The sequence below is a fragment of the Hibiscus syriacus genome, unplaced genomic scaffold (genome assembly GCF_006381635.1).
Source record: "Hibiscus syriacus cultivar Baekdansim isolate YM2019G1 unplaced genomic scaffold, ASM638163v2 tig00110940_pilon, whole genome shotgun sequence".
NCBI classification, from domain to species: domain Eukaryota; kingdom Viridiplantae; phylum Streptophyta; class Magnoliopsida; order Malvales; family Malvaceae; genus Hibiscus; species Hibiscus syriacus.
In genome coordinates, this window is record NW_024062923.1 from 382484 (window position 1) to 400330 (window position 17847).

Consider the following 17847-nt stretch of genomic DNA (forward strand, 5'->3'; position numbering starts at 1 on the left):
TACTTTAGGAGTTAATAGCATCATATGTCCCCAATCTATGGCCCTCATTTCAAATTAGTCCCTTAACTTTTAAACATTTCAATTTCATCCTTAAACGATGACTATTATTCTAAATTAGTCCTCAAACTTTTAAACATTTCATTTTCATCCCTAAGTTATGATATTCATCCTAAATTGATCCCCAAACTTTTTAAATATTTCATTTTTATACTAAATTATTTGTATATACTAATCACATCTCTACTTAATGAAATCATTAGGCAAGTTATATTATTATATGTTTGGAAAAAAATTAGGTTAAACTATGGTTGAAATGGATTATATATTTGGATGAATTTGGGGATGAAATTGAAAGATTTAAAAGTTTAGGGACCAATTTATAATGAGATTTATAGTTTGGGGATAAAATTTAAATGTTCAAAAGTTTAAGGACTAATTTAGAATGAGAGTCATAGTTTAAGGATGGAATTGAAATATTTAAAATTTTAAGGACTAATTTGAAATGAGAGTCATGGTTTAGGGACATGATGAAATTAACTCTTACTTTAATTTATTTAAAATAAAAGGGTAAAGAACATAAATGATCTCTCGACTATAGGATAATATCTTATTAAGTTCATCGACTATTAAAAGTTATAAAATAGTACTCCAACTATAGAATATTGCCTTGTTGAATCACTTGACTATTAAAAATTACAAAATGTCACTTGACTATTCATTATGTTCCAGACTCATCATTTTCCGTTAAAAATTTGACAGTATTCTGAGTTGCACGTTAACATGTTAATTGTGATAGGATACAATATGATCCTAGAATTTTAAACGACTATCATATCTCAGTCATCATATTAGCATCCAACTTAGACAACCGCCATTTTTTTTACGAAAAATGACGAGTTTGGAACATAATAAATAGTCGGATGACCATTTTATAACTTTTAATAGTCGATGGACTTAATAAAATAATATCATATAGCTGAGGGACCATTTGTGTACACTGTCCAATAAAAGATTATTAATACAAATATAACATTTGATATATTTTTATTGAACGTCGAACGAAAATAATATTTCAAATATTAAATTAAAAATATATATATTATTTTCATAAATACTTTACATTGTTTCATCGCACAAATCTACTTTATTCATTAGTAATTTTTTATTTGATATTATAAGTAATATTTATAAAATTGTATTATTAAATAAATTAATCTCAATTATATCTTAACATATATACTATTTTAGTTAAAATCATGATAAGATTCTAAGTTAAATAAATTCATCCTTTTCAATTATTTTTATAAAAATATCAATTTTAATAAGCTAACTGATACTCGAGCTTATAAACAAGCTTTTTTTAAAAATAATTTAAGATAATTATAAGGTAATATATGTATAGAATACTGTTCTACCCTATAACCATCTCAATATATATTAAACTAAACTAACCAGTAGGGTACAAAGGAGGTATATAGAATAAATACATTTACAAATCAATGCAATGAAATTCATATACACAAATGAATGATGACAAGTCTTTTTCATGTTTCCTCTTTATAACGAACAATTAGCAGATGCATATATAGATGATTATACAAATGTCGCAGCCATTCAAAATTACAATCGGAAGGAAGGGGATAAACAGGCAAAAATATTTTTTTAGAGAAAAGAAGAAATAGAGAGAGAATGGGGATCGAGCTTACATGTCGAGGCGACAAGGCAGAAGCTCTGTTACCTGAAATCTTCATTTTTTTAGTAAAATATTCAAGCTTGATAACAGTTTTAGACATACTCGAACGCGAATACGATGTATGGTACTCCAAATATATGCAAATAACTCGAAAATGGATATACCCATGTTCGGCGTTCATCACGAGTCCAGGTATCAGAGAATAGGTTTACATTATCAATCAACGCACAGAGCTACTTACCACCCTGTGTATTTTCTTCACAAAGATCAGTCTGTGATCCACTAGGAACGATTGTCGAAGGAGACGACCACTGATCTGGCACCATGAGAAAATAAGCAGTCATTGCTTTTCGGAACCGTTTCTTGTACTGTTGGGGCGAGATCACAGTCGGAGGTGCGTTTCTAGTTCCGCCAAGTATGCCCGAGGTCTTCACCCAAGTTTCAAGGTGCTTGTCCCATGTGTATTGTCTCATGAAATCAATTATTCCGAGAACAAGCTCATGTTTTTCCTCATCCACACCAACCAGTAATGAATAATCCATTACATCAATCAACTGTGCCAAAAAAAGCATATATAATTATTAGAAAAAATACTAGCATTCAACTCTGACCAATTGATCGGAAAACATTACTGTGACCATCGGATCAATTCAATTAGCTCATATGCATGCCATGGCAAAGATATCAGAGCGAACGTCACCATTAATTGAATGTTGAAAATATAATGATGGTGAGAACAACCCTGTCCTATATTACCCACAATTGTTCCTCTCAGGTCAGTATGATAATTACCAAAGTTTACCCTATAATAAGTGAAGTAAGCACCGTGGGATCAAAATGAGAAGTTGAAGTAACTTACAGCAAGAAAGGAAGTGTCATTCCAGACAGCTCTCTCCAACAACCGTTTTGCCTTGCTTCCAACAAATATCGGAGATGTCGGCATGGCTTCAATCAAATTTTGATCCAGAAGGACTTTGTTGGTACCAGTTGTATCAGGGTTATACCTTGATCGAGAGGATCCTTTAAGGTCGTAAAGCCTTGTAATATTACGTCTGAAGAGAAGATTTTCCATCACTAAAACGTCCATTTTTGACTCCTTCCCTCCTTTAAGGTGCCTCGCTGAAACCTTCAAGACAATGATGCCGGAAGAAATGTTAAACAAAAATAATGGTAAATTTAGCACAAAATAAGAAAATCCCAATTTAGATCTGGAACTTGGATTCAGTTAAAACAACATATGAATCACAGGAAAATTGAAAAGCTTCTCAGTGATGCGTACTTAGGCAGCTAAATTCTCAGGCTTCTAACATCAGAACATCAAGTGTTAAACACCACAATCTAAACAAATGTCGAAGTTCATGTTTAAATTAGTAAGGAGATGCACACAAACAAACAAAATCTCTAAGACATCACATTTAAAATGTGCTTCTCGCAGTAAATGAAGAGGAAAGCATAATTGACAAGACAGGAAAAAAATAGATAACGAACGTTTTGGGCTACTAAAACAATTTTTCTCCTGAACTTATTAGCCAAAACATCACCCATGAATTCCAACTTCGTTTCAGAGAGGTTAACAATTTAAGCTATATAGCTATAAGTGATACTAATAAATAATACCTGATATATGCCCAAAATCTTTGCCAGGCAAGTTGGGCTCCTAGTATTGATTGAATCGGATAAATACTTGAAATAAGCTGGTCCAAACATGATGAATGACTCTAGCTCTGTCTTTGTAACTTGTTTGATTATAAACCGATCATCTAAAGTTTTTGCAAAGAAAACATTGCTCTTGCCACCTTGAGCACCCCACTTCTTACAACGACTGAGAGAACGTACAAAATCCATCTCAGAAGGGCAACAGGTCCTCCTCAAGCTCTCAAACCGCTTTGCATAGTAACAAGTTACAGAATACTTCACCTTCCCAAGGGGGCCATCATCTGTAAAAGAAACTTTGGCATGGAAAGCCTGTGTGTATGAGATGGGGTCGGAAACCAGGGAGCTAAATGACCCAGACAAAGATAAGATACTATCATCACCAGATCCAAGTGATCCATTTGAAGAATTAATTGAGAGTGCATTCATTGAATCAAAAAGTGACGACGAAACTGCAGACTCTGAAGCATCTTTTGGTCTCTCCAACTCAGACATCTGTGAGTGGTAATCTGATGACACAAGTGCATATGATATAATGCTAGTCGGCTCATCATCATAAACAGGCACTACTGTGTCATTAATACCAATAGGAAGCAGAAGCCTGGCACCACTTTGCCTCTCCAACTCCCTAAACGATAAGACATAGACTGGATTATACTCACCGATATTGAGTTTTTGAGCATTGAATAAAGATTTCTTGTTAAATGAGTAGTAGACATTTGGAAATTGCATGTTTGCCCGGCTCATAGACTTCTCCATAGTTTCAAGCCCCGTTGTAGGCAAAGCAGACTGAGAAGAATGAGCCACTTCTAATTCATTAGGATCACTAGCACAAAATCCCAGATCTGAATCTACTGCAGCTGACACATCTGTCAAGACTGAACCAGGAACAGAGTAACCATTCTCCTTGGGAACTACACCAGCTGGGTGATTTTCGCCGGTCCATGCGATCTCAAGGGTATCAGATAAATTTTCCATGATCGGAAATTCCCCTTCCAACAGGACCTTCTGTACAACTTTTCCAGATTCTAGAGAACTGGTTGCACTAGAAGTAAGAGAAAGTTCAGCCTCCTTAATTTTATGGTACTCTTGGTCCATAGGCTTTTCGTTGTGATCTCCGCCGCGCTTGCTAATTTCATCAGTATTGCCTCCATGATTTATGTCCATAGCAGGCTTGGTCTCGACTACAGCAGAGTCGCAACTTCTAAAGGTTTTACTTGCCTCAGGAGCGACATTCATCTCAACACGCTTCTCCAAAGAACTTACAGGCTTCAGTCCAAGATTTGGGATTGAACTGCTCATAAGTTCCTGGACATTATTGTTGATTGAACTATATACATGTATCAACCGTTGGTCCCAAACAAAAGAAAGAAAGAGTATTTGCCTCCGCAACTTATTAATCTCAAGAATGTCAATCACAGGTTGGCCAACGTTTACCTCCTTACGGATCACTTCCTGCCAAGATTCCTAAACGGATAAGAAACCAGACAGTAAAGATCAGGCTGATTTTATGGAAAAGAGAAACAAACTAACATTCAGACAGCAACGCATAAGTGACAGAGCAGGGTGAAGATGGTGAATTTCAAACCAACTACCTGAAACTCTTGTCTATCCTTTTGCAGCATCGCTTCCAGTTCTTCGACACAGATTTTTCTTTCAGTAAACTTTATACCACTATCTTTGAACTGTGAACCTAATAATTTCTCTGAAATCTTTTGAATTGCATTGTACACTTCACTAAATAGGAATTCTGCCCTGTTACTCACCTGCAAAACCATATAAACCAACTTGTATGTGTTTTGTGATTCAAGAATAGCTTTATGAACAGGAACAAGGATTTATGATAATCAAACCTCAATTGCTTCACTTTGCATCCACTCCTGATTATCACAATTAAATTCCAGTTTGGAAGGTGGAAGATAAACAGAATGAACATCAATGGAAGCATATCGAAAACAAGCAACCATTCTCCCGAAACTGCAAACAATAAAACAGTATAATAAGATGATACCACAGGAAACTGATTATTTTAATCATTTCTAGTGTTCTGATTTTTACAATCTGTACCATTAATTTTCCCTACCCTACCCTTCCTTTCCCATCCCCCCATGGAAAATAAACCTCATCATTCAGAAGGTAATAAATGGACTGGAGAGTCAATCCTAGGGCTTCAAGGTGATTAAGTACTTTATCTTGGGGGCAAAAACCGCTTGGCAAGTTTAGGCAGTCCTTAAACGTGGAGTCCTCGTACATATGTATCAATAGATATATGCCCTTATTCTCAATTACATAATGATATCATTTTCCTTATAACTCTTTTAGGCCAATAAACTATACAGTGTAAGAATAGCGACAAGGAAACTTGAGAACTAATGAAGGCATATCACGTAACCAGGCTACCTGTATCAATCCTCCGAGTAAGAATAATGAATTTCAAAAGCCAACTTAAACCATCAATGTCTCAAAATTCCCTAACTGAGCAGAATTGCTCAATTCTAAAGTCAAATGGAATATTTTTTTGTTGGAAATAAGTCCAATTAGTTTCATTTCAGTAAAAACAAAATACATCACTAGTTAGTATAGATATTAACAAAGTTTATAACTACAGGGTTAATCTAGATAGTAACAAAGTGAGTCTAGTTAATCCTATATGAGAATCAATATGTTACCAAATATTACTAAAACGACACATATGACTAACATTCAGTGAATAGTTCACAGAGAAAGCAAATGGATTGCTAATAGATTAAACAGAAATCAGATAAATGGAATAAAAAAGACCAATCTTCCACAAGTGCCATTTTCACAGGTGATCATTAAAACCAGTAATCATTATTCTCTAATATTCGTTATACTCATGTTAATTAAGTAAAAACTTACCCGTAGAATCGAAGGCAATCCCTATGAAGGGAATGACCACAGCTAGCAACTCTGCTAGCAGCTGCATGGTTCGAAAAACTCAGCTCCAAGAATTTCCCAAAGGATAAACCCCAGGCAGCATCAGACATTACAACTCTTCGAGTGGCTGGGGGGAATCCCTTGACCAGAGGGCACCGCAAGCATCTATGCCACATCCAAATCTTGCCTTCCCGTTCTCCTGGTAAGGGAGGATCTTGTAGTTTCTTAACAGATATTGTCAGGCTACCTTGCCTATGAGTATAACAATGAACATGTGCCTCGGATGGCATCTCACACGAATGACAATTGGAGTTCTGATAAGAAGAATCATAAGTTTTACTAATAGGACGCAAAGAGGAGGATAGGATTTCTACATGAAATAACAATTACCTGATCAAACAGATTATCTCGTAAAAACCGCCCTAAAGGCTTATCAAAGCTACCATAGTATTTGATTCGAAAGAGATGAGAACGCTCACAAACAGTTCCCTTCCACACACAACGTGTTGATAAGGATACCAAAATGCTCTGGTGGTCTGAAGGCGATGGAGGAAACTCTTCCTTTGAGGATGCCACCTCTTCATTACCGTTAATAGCCTCTGGTTTTGAGGAGGCCAATTCTGGGCCACCAACATTACTTGCAGACAACATATTGCCATCAGCAAGATAATTGCCACCACCTTGCTCAGGTGCTTCTGATAGCGTTTGACAAAAAGAAACAAACTGGTCACCCATTACAGCTTCTCCACAGCTAGCTGGTGTTTGAACAGATCCTTTAAGATACACTCCACCGACCTTGCTAAATGCATGATTTAGGGAGGGAAGATGGTTATAAGATATATCCTCCCTTGAATCAGACAGTGAATCACTAATCCCAACAGAGTCCGAGGGAGATTCCTTGGATGTAATTTGAGTGTGAGTACCTTCTGACAAACAAGATGAACTGAACGCAGAATATTTGCAAGGGAGTTCAATGTTGGCAGATGATGGTCTAACAGAGATAGCTTTGTTGGATTTCTGTAATTCATCTATAGGTTGAGAAACAATGGGTTTCCCAGATGATGAGATGGTAAAACCAGGTACGATGGAAATAGACCTGTCAATACTTGATGGTTTATTAGGTAAGGCAACATTTATAGGAGATTTTAAAGGGAGCTCCGGAAGTGTAGCACCTTCATCAGCTAGAAATGATGTCTCAAGAGCCAAGTGATAAGCTGCAAAGACACCATATTGGACCACATGTTTCACCTTTTTCAACTCATCTCCACTGGCTCCCTTGAGTAAAATCTGAAACAAATTAAGCGTAGGACCATCTTAGTGTCGCCATTTTTATCTAGGAAAAACATTTTACAATGGTTATCAAGTCTGTTTTGTGGGTATGGGTATATTAGTGGCACGACATGACCTGACAGAGATTTATGCAGTCGTAAATCTACCCATCTTACCATCCTAACAATTAGTAATCAACCTGAATGCAGCATAATTTCTGCTACAATATATTTTAAATTCAATCTAGAAATCATACATGACAAAGAGCATATCAGTGGGCTGTTGCTACAACATGATGCTCTAGTTGATGTAATTTAGAATATCTGAATAATGAAAAGTATGTTACGGTGGGAGATTTATGGAGAAATGCCAGATGGTTTCTTTCTGTTTTTACTGTTTCTCTAGTTTCTTTTCAGGTGTTTATGTTGTTGATGATGCGATGTCTTTAGTCTATATCATGCATCTTACATTACCATGAAAAATATAAATGAGGTAAAATAAAACCAAAATAAAACAAATAAATAATAATGATTCTTTCCATTCAAAAATTTTTATAACTAGGGAATGGATGTGTATGTGTATACTGAAAGGACTTACGGTGTAACCCAGAGGCTTAGGGCAACCCTCAAAAAACATTAGAGTCTTTGTCAATTTCTTCCCTCCTTGCCCAGCGCTTCCATGCTCCTCAAGAAATTTCTCCACGTGGAACACATCACAACAACCCAGCTTTGGTGATGTTAGATGATCAATGGAGGGAACTATTTGAGCACCAGTGCAGCGGGCTATACGCTCTAAGAGTGGCCTCTTAATATTAAGAACAAGTGATATGTCTTTGGCAAGAAGGTACTCTTGAGCGTACCGGGACACGGATTTCTCCACCAAAAGAACTTTAGGATGATGCACATCAATTTTAGCAACTGCCATCTTAAGATGGTCCATTTCCTGAAAGAAGAGGATAAGGTCGTAAAAACAAAACTTAGCCCTAACAGCCTCATGTACTACAAGGTGGGAACCAAAATAATGTTTCATGGTTTAACCTTCTTCGGAACCCAGAGTTAATAAACAATAAAAATAGATGGGAACAATTAAAAATACAAACCTGCTGCAACAATGTATCAAAACTTGACAAGTGGTTAGAAATGCGCTGATATTCCAAAGCTCCTCCAAGGACTAGAAAACGAGGTTTATCTATTTTTGATGTCATTCGACGATGAGCCACATTTTTCTTACAAACAACTCCCTTAACCACAGCACTAGAAAAGAAAAGGGATTAAAAAAGAATCATATGTCCATCAGCATAATTAGACAGTAGATGGAATACATAAAGTATAAAGCCTTCTTTTGATAACACATTTACATTGATCATTAATTGAATTTTTTTCCATTAAGACCAGTATATAGTACAACTACCACACAAAAGAAGTCAACAATCTCTCACGATTATTCTCTCTTTTGCCCCCAAATGAACACTAAAAACCACTACAAAAGCATTCTCTTTGAATGTTCAGATACAAATATGAAGGAAATTCACAAACAGTAGTTGATCAGGATGGGATGTATTTGCAGAAAGAACTTTAGGCATGCACTCATGCACAACAAATTCAAAGAATTGCAACCAGTTCGATAGTAACCGTCAACAAAATGAGAAAAGAATGAACCATAATTGGTATATTGGGCAATATAACAACTAAATATTTGTCAAGACCTGATAATTGTATGCTCATGCCATGATATACAGTTAACTGTCTTGAAATCAACAATAGAATTGATTGCTAGCAACAAAACTTATTTGTATGATTGATCTGTTAGCTGCCACATGCTAAGAATTATGAACTATTCTAAAGCTGCTCAATAAAAACAAGTGAAGTTGAATTCTTCATGCGTAACATTGAAAAATAAATAAATGATGTTGGTGTTACCTTTGCATAACTGTATTGAAATCAATAATATAGTTGATTACTAAAACAAAATCGTCTGTATGATTGTTCTGTTAGCTGTCACACACTAAGAGATGTGAACTATTCTAATGACGCTCAATAAAACAAGTGAAGTTGCATTCTTTACATAAAACATTAACAATTTTTTAATGAGTTCAGTGATATTACCTTTCACTGCGATGCCCAGAAGCTATGCATTTAACTTTCACATATCCTCCAGGATCCATTCCACCTCCTTTGCTTGTATCTGGCTTCAGAAGTGTTGCAGCTTCCCATGACAAAGAAACTATTATATCCAGCCAACTTTCAGCGCCATTCTCATTATCCACAGAGACGTTTTCAACCTGCAAAAGCTGAGCTACCAAAGCTCGAAAATGCCCTTCCACCACATTTTTCATGGCCTGCCGGTGCTCCTCAACGAACTTATCCCTACTCCGGTACTCCCTGCTGCCAAAGCTATTTGAAGAGCGTAAATATCCCCACTCCCCTGCAGCACCCTCATCATCGTCATCATCATAAAATATAGCAGCTTCTCTTTCATCCTCCTCATCCTCAGGTTCAGGAGGGAGCCACAGTAGCATATTGTTCTCAAAATCCACAGGCTTGGAATCTGTACCATCCACTTCATAAGCAGGAGCTTCACCTTGTACGGCATTCTCTTGCCCATTTACTTCTTCAAATTTCTTAATTTCATCCACGCTTTGTTTATTGGAAATCTCAGTTAATGGTGAATCATCAAGAGATTTTGCATCAAGGTTCTCCCCATCAGAATGAACTTTAACTGATCCATAAGCACGATTGACTTCATCAATATTGATTGCACCATAATAATCCTCAGAATGAGAATATTTCCTTGATTCTGAATCCGAACGATATGCAGCATATTCATCATCTTCATCATCACTCCTGGACACACACAACAGTTAAAAAAGTATGAAGTTTTGATCAAGAGCTGAAAATACTAAATAAAACGCACAAGAACTTGAGATTATGTATTCAGTCAAGGCAGGCTGAGTGATTTGAATTTGAAGAAAAATTGACAAGGTAACACAAGGTAAAAAACACTTTGTTCTCAATCAAAAATACATCAGCAAGAACGAAGGTACCTGTTAACACAAAAGCCAATATGGTTTGATGAAGAATCTACTGTGGTGGAACTTGGATTTGTGCTCGACCCAAATGTCTCATTGTTTTCTTCAGTGGCTCCATTCATCTGAGCAGATCCACAAGGGCTAAGAACAGAATTATAATTCACACGGTGGTAAGGTCCAGTTGAATACAGAGTAGAACCAACGGTGCTGCTACTACTAATACCAGTGCAGCTGGACTTGGTACTGGCCAAGCTTGTTGCAGATGGTGATGGACTAAGACCAGGACTAGGTGCTTTAGTCCCATTCTCAATAGTTGCTATACCCTGTTCCCATTGCTTGAAGCAATAATTGCATACCCTAATCCTTTCCCAATCTTCCCGAACATCTCTTGGCTCATCAGATGGAGCAGGAACTGAGTTCGCTGTACACTTGGCACAAAAAACTCGGCCACAAAGTCGACAATGATGCCTACGATTAAATACTGTAAACTGGGAATCACACTCGTAGCATACCCTACAACTCTGATCGGGCATCCAAAAGTCTCTCGACACATTCGGTGGCTCACTCTTCCTAGGGATCCACCACGACTTAACTATATCAACCAGATCAGATAATTTGTTGTCTGGAGTGCCCATTGACAACTATCCCACCTGATCCCAGTCATCATAATTCATTCATTTGCCACTAAAACAACCACAACCACAGAAATTCACTACACCCTGTACCCTGCCCATATGTAACCACAACAAATTATCAGAGTAGGTTACAACAAAAACCACTACTCTAAAAGCTTATGAATCTAAACTGAAAGAAATTCTATTAACTGATAGTGGAGGGAAAATATATATTGGAATTGACTTTACTGATTAAAACAAAATTAAACAGCTTGAGCGATTAATTTATAATTACACGAAAAGCATAAGATTAACTATACATTTCCAAAAGAAAATTAAGATTACCTGGAATATAACACCTCAAATCCTAATATCCGAAGGCCCTAAATTCCAATATCTTCTTCTTCTTCTCTACCTGCACCAGTAGCTTCTCTTCCCTGCTCGATCCAATAAACCACGTTATTCGAGATTCAATAAACTGGTACTGATAAACCCAACCAACTATATCAATCTGCTAATTATCATTGAGATCGATGTGAAAAAAAGATCGATTTAATCAAATTACAAGTCCAATTCAGTAAGATCTTTCACAACGGAAAATCTGAACAAAAAACAAAGAATTGCTGATTTAATTTTCCAAAGAGAAGGAAAATGAATAACTAAAACAAATTACGACTATATAAACTTCATAAATTAAACAAAAATAAAAAGGAATTCTACCTTCTTATCAATTAACTTCCGGTTTCCAGCTTCGCTCTTTTTCTCTTCTTCCCGTGAAGTCTGATTCTTCTTCTTTTGTACTCCTCGTTTGTTTGTTGTTATCCCTTCTTTTTAAGCAGATTTCTTTTCTTATTTATTTTTTGCAAATAATAACGGTCCTTAGTTTTTATGGACCGCATCTCGCCTGTAAAAAAAATATTATTATTTTTTGTTTTTTTCCATGACAAATAAAATACAAATGGGTGATTTTCAATATAAAAACTATTTTATTTAAATATTATGAAAATTAAAAAATTAAAAAAAATAGAGATGGAGACAAATTATTTATTTACCTTTTATTTATCATACTATATTTTTTAAATTAATCACCGGTATCCGGTCTATTAATCAATTAATCTAGATCACGTATTGTAGAGGTCTCAACCTAGTTTGCTCTATTCGCAAATGCCAAGATTCGAAACCTTGACATTTTTAAGGCTTTTCAATCATTGGTATCCGATTTATTTACCGACTAATCCAAATCGAATACTGCAAAAACTATAGTGATACTCTCAACCTAGTTTGATCTACTTACAAACGTCAAAGAATCTTGATCTTATTTAAGAAATTTAGTGTTCAATAGATCAACCAGCTGTTAGTTAATATTTTATTAAATAAGCTTTAATATTATATTTATAAATTTATATATCAAAAATAAATTACGTTATAAGTATAAATCATTATTTAAGAAAATAGTCAGAAGTTTTATATTTGAAAGCATTTTAATAATGTATCAACGTGTAATTGATCATTGCAATTTTTTAAGGAAGATGAGCCTGGACTTGTATTACTATTTTAATATATTTAAAGAAAATTGATTATTTATGGATTATTTTTTAATAAATAAATATATATTAAAAAATTTGAAGTTTAATTAATAATCTGTTGATATAATATATTAAATTCTGACATTATAAATGAAAATAATTATTTTATGATATCTATTTAAATTAATATATTAATAAAATAAAAATATATAATTATGAAAAATTGAAGTTTATTCATAATTATAAACGTTAAACACGCTTGAAGGCTAATCAATTTCTTTCATCACAGTGGGTTTTAGTTTGGCAATAGATTTAAAAAAATGGAAATAAATACAATAATTATTATAATAAGAAGGAAAGGAGAAAAAAAGGATTAAATTATGTGGCACTATACAAGATTCTGACTTTGTCATGTGCGTGACAAGTCAACAATCCCATGCATATACGTATGTGTGAAATAAGGTTGTAATTAGAGGTACACAAAAAATTCGAATATTTGATTTTATATAAAAAAATATCCGTAATTGGATTTGGGAAAACCGTTTTTTTAACCGGATAGTATAACTGATTTGGGGAAAAAATGGACGATAGATTTTTTTATCGGATAAAAATAAGTTTTTATCCGAAAAAAATCCGGTATGGGGTTTTAAAAACTAGCCGTTGAGAGGGTTTTTGTGACCGCTTTTTGACAGATTTTTTCTAAAAAAATCATCATTTTACCACCCTAAACATGTATAAATAGGTTGGGATGTATTTGATTAATTACAACTTTCTCAAATCTTATTACACAACACCTAAACATCTTTTAATTCTTATTTTTGTAATTTTTTGTTCATCATGGCTACAAACCGGTTTTTTTATATCCGGTTTTTTTTAAAAAAATGATTTTTTTCAAACCGAAATCAGTTACACTGGTTACACCATCCGACCCTCCAAACCGGTTAGGATCCGAATTGGTTTTTTTAAAATCCGGATTTTTTGCTAGGTGAAAAAACCGGATCAATTTTTATCCGATCCGGATCGATTTTTTATCCGACTTTATGTATGTCTAGTTGTAATCACGGCCAATTATAGTCAGAATTTTGAGTCTGAGTTGGAGTTGTCAAAGCTTGTTACACAAATCTAGATAAATTTGATTTGAAATAATACTAATTTATTTGAATTTAATTTGGCAAAGTTATATATGTAATATTTTATATTTAGATTTATGGTGCGAACCAGACAGTTTTAGTAATTAAGGGATTATTATTGTTGCTTAAGGTCTCGGGATCAAGCACATCGTTTGTACGAGTGTATGAGCATTCATTATCAAATGATTTAGAGTCTTTAGAATAAATACTATCATGTATTAGCCATAAATGACATCATTTAAAACAATATCATATATATATTTAGGACAATCATAAATATAACAATGAGCGACTAGTGACAACCTGATGAGTAAGTGTAAATAGGTGAAGTAATGGCATATAAAGATAAATTACTCCAACGTTTCCGAACACCAGATATATAGGAGGACAACTAGAAGAATATTCAAACCAGACCAATGAAAATTTGATTTTCTCTTAACTGTAGTCTCATCCTACCATCACGAGAAGAATTGAGCGAGGACAGACACATGCCGTCAAAAGAAAACTCGTGACCCAAATATAGGTGTGGAAACGCTTTTTGTTACAATTGTGGAGGAACACCAATCAGCAGCGTTACCCTCGCTTGCTATAACTGCCTTCGTTAGACGTAACAACTCCAATGCTTCACATGGCTTTATTACCATTATTATTGTTTTTGGTAACAAGTAAAAAGTGCATAAAGCTAGCACTGTGTTGTGCTTCTCCTCAGCTTGGTTTGGTCGGCCGTGAGCAGATTACGAACATCATTCGGGGGATTCTGGAATTCGTGCAATCCCAGGTCTTCCTGCGAGCCAATACTTGTCATGGCATCAGCCAAATTGTTCGCTGTGCGAGGGATGTAGTTAATCGACCAATTCCATGGGCGATGAAAGTAATCACGAATCCTTCTTAAGATCTACGTCTCATAATTTGCAAATGGATCTGTCAACAAACGAACAGCTTCTTTGCTGTCAACTTCCACTTCGAGCTGCAGCACTGCCCACAACTCAGCATGAAGGACCGAGCAGCAGCCAATGTTCCTGCAAAAACCAACAATCCAGTTACCATTGATATCTCGTAAAACTCCGCCTCCGGATGCTGCCATGGTCCGCGTGTTAACGCCACCATCAGTGTTCAATTTGAATCCTCTTGTTCTAGGAGGAGCCCACTGTTGATCCTGCATTCGTTCTCCTTAGGAGTTTGCGTTTTGGTTATGTGTGAAGTTTTAATACTCGCAGTAGATGTGGCTTACGACTTTATAAGTACGAATGCTCAACTAAATCTTTCGATCTAGTAGTGGAATCGTCAGGTATCATGAGTAATTTTGAGTAATTTGCATTTTGCAAGTTGGTGAGTCACCCATTCAGGATGGAATAAGATCATCAAGGCTCCCTTACAGAACTGTATTTACAATAGGTGAAAATGGTTTTTTTTCCTATACTTCCTAATTGTTTGCCGTTTTAGTGCAACAAAGCTGTGATGATCCCTTTGTCATAACAAGCAAGCTCTGTTGGAGCGCTGATGGAAACCTAAGAAATGGAGGAGGATCCGTCAGTTGTTGATATTGGTCCTTATTTATATGTAAATGACATTCGACTTTTTATAATCGAATTTAAGTATATTTTGATATTCGATCAAACTAGAGTCGAGTATCATGCTTTGTATATTGAGTCGAGCTCAAATTTGTTAAATTTGAGCTAGTTTGCCTTACATCGGCAAAACTTTTAAGATAATGTTCTAGAAAAAATTAATTCACGAGATAATGCACTCCCCAGATTAATTGCTCAAATAAGGTGAAATCCACAGTGTTGGTCGTAGGTCGCCATGCCTTTCGGGCGACATACTAGGTCGCCATGTCTTCCCGGTGAGCTACAAGAGATTGCATGTGCCATGCACGTCCCAACACGCTGGGCATCCGAGGCCATCCGACCGAGGCCATCCGAACGAGCTATGCGAGGGCAGCCGAGCGAGCTATGCGAGGGAATCCGAGGGCAGCCGAGCGATCTATGCGAGGGCATCCCGAGCGAGCAAGGGTAGGTCGCCCGGAGTGCATGGCGACCTACAAGGTCGCCCGGAAAGCATGGCGACCTATGTGTTGGGACGTGCATGTGCCATGCAACACGTTCATTCACCCTATTTGAGCAATTAATCTTGGGAGTGCATTAGCTCGTGAATTAATTTCTTCCAGAACATTATCTCGAAAGTTTTGCCGTTTACATCCCTAGTGTTCATAAATATTAAATGAATGAACACTCATAATTTTAAATAAAATAATATAAAAATAATTTTAAAATTCTTAACGAGTATAAAACAAATATAAATAAATTTGAAACTAAATAAATCGACACGAAAACAAATTTTAGAAAAATAAAAATTAGCTTAAACTGCTGTTTGATTTTCACTGATGTGAAAGGCAAATTTACCAAAACTGGTGAAAGACGAGGAAAAGGAAGAAAATGTTACTTTTTGTTCTACTTAGGCCTCGATCGAAGGCTAGCGGGCAAGCACTAAAGAGGCCAGAGATTGAGCAAAAGCGAAGGCATCATCTGGGGGACGTTGGATATTGATTAATCTCTTGTTCTAAGAGAAAAACAATGAGTGAAATCTGTAGAAAATTTGGTACGAGATTGAAAATCGTATATGCAAGTTTTTTGTTGCTACATTACGTGTTATGGATCGAATTCATTTAACAGACACTAATTTTGTTTCGAACGAGACAAATCTTATCGGTCATAAGATGTTTGCTTACATGCATTCACTCAAAAATAACATAGGTATGTGCGTGAAAATCAAACGACATCTTCGATACGTCTTCAAAAATCTCTACAACATACCCAGGGGCGTGGCTTGGCGGCGCAAACTGCGTGACTGTGCAGTGCCCTCAAAAAAGTATATATATAGTGGCGTTTTTCTAATAAACGTCACTATAGATGGATCTATTGCGATGTTTTTTTCAAAAAACGCCACTATTATTGCATAAGCCCAAAAAATCCCAAAAAAGTATATATATGGTGGTTTTTTTAATAAACACCACTATATATGGACCTATTGCGACGTTTTTTCAAAAAAAACGCCACTATTATTGCCCCAAAATCGAATATATCTAAAAAATAGGCCCCTTTATAAGAATTTGTACAGGGCCCCCGAAAACCTAGCCACGACCCTGAACGTACCTAATTAGTTTCAGTTGTATCCCTTCAACATGGAACGTCCTCTATACGTACCCAAATTGTACTCTTTATGTACCCATCCTAGAGACGTATCGAATATTTGGATCGATATTGGATTATCATGCACATACTTTAGGGACCTGCACCACCTGATGAGTCCAACCCGCGTCTGACTCTACGTACAAGTATGAGGATTGGGTGCACAAAGGTGAAGAGCCTTTATAGAATGAATCTAGTGGATCTGGCTTTCTCCAACCTCTCGTACGCATGTAAATGAATCGAACGTTCAATGAATCGTTTGGGGAACATTTGTTAGTGTTTGTTTATTTATTAAACGAACTATAAGATCTAAGTTCGTTTAATTAAATGAACGAACACGAACAAAAGGCTCGTTTGTTTATTTACGTTAGTGAACGTTCGATAATTTATTCGTTTATGCTCGTTCATTTATGTTCATTTATGTTCGTTTGTTTATGTTTGTTTATGTCCGTTCGTTTATGTTCTCCAAACCCCTTTGAAATATCAAGACTTGATAAATTTTAACCTTAAACCTATTAATATTTTTATACTCAATTAATTAAACTCGTACTCAAGTCAATTAAAAAAATATAAATCTTAAAATTATTTGAAAAGGGAAAAAAAGCTTTTCAAATATCAACCCAATTAATTTCACGTTCGTTCGTTTGTGTTCATTTACGTTCGTTTATCATTTAAACGAACGAACATGAACGAATACAAACAAACTAATTTTTTTATGAACGAACATGAACAAGAAATTTGATTCGTTTAGTTGTTCGTGTTCGTTTGTTTGCACGATTAAAGTTAAATGAACGAATATGAATATACCCTCGTTCGTATGGGGTTGGGTGAGTTAAACATAATTCTGT

General features: G+C 35.6%; 1 protein-coding gene across 2 annotated transcripts; it reads right to left on the reverse strand.

Annotated features, from left to right (window-relative positions):
* Positions 1-1716: 1716 nt before the first annotated feature.
* On the reverse strand, positions 1717-11982 carry LOC120147705 (1-phosphatidylinositol-3-phosphate 5-kinase FAB1A-like). 2 transcript variants are annotated; one of them, XM_039161018.1, is made up of 13 exons: positions 11876-11982; positions 11501-11592; positions 10557-11267; positions 9619-10356; positions 8613-8766; positions 8111-8455; positions 6635-7531; positions 6227-6558; positions 5200-5323; positions 4942-5112; positions 3311-4801; positions 2553-2819; positions 1717-2247 (listed from the first exon to the last, which is right to left on the reverse strand). In XM_039161018.1, exons 3-13 carry the CDS (start codon positions 11174-11176, stop codon positions 1927-1929), a joined length of 5460 nt encoding a protein of 1819 aa, XP_039016949.1. In that variant the 5' UTR covers positions 11177-11267; positions 11501-11592; positions 11876-11982; the 3' UTR covers positions 1717-1926. The 2 variants fall into 2 exon arrangements, with proteins under 2 accessions (XP_039016949.1, XP_039016948.1); XM_039161017.1 differs by having other exon boundaries at positions 3311-4813.
* Between the last annotated feature and the right edge of the window lie 5865 nt (positions 11983-17847).

Excerpts from the sequence above, each read along its gene's own strand:
- LOC120147705 (XM_039161017.1), bottom strand. The coding sequence starts at position 11,176 with ATGGGCACTCCAGACAACAAATTATCTGATCTGGTTGATATAGTTAAG. Across the intron at positions 8,456-8,612 it reads TTGATACATTGTTGCAGCAG|GAAATGGACCATCTTAAGAT; the intron begins GTTTGTATTTTT and ends CTCTTCTTTCAG. Across the intron at positions 2,248-2,552 it reads ATGACACTTCCTTTCTTGCT|TTGATTGATGTAATGGATTA; the intron begins GTAAGTTACTTC and ends TTTTTGGCACAG.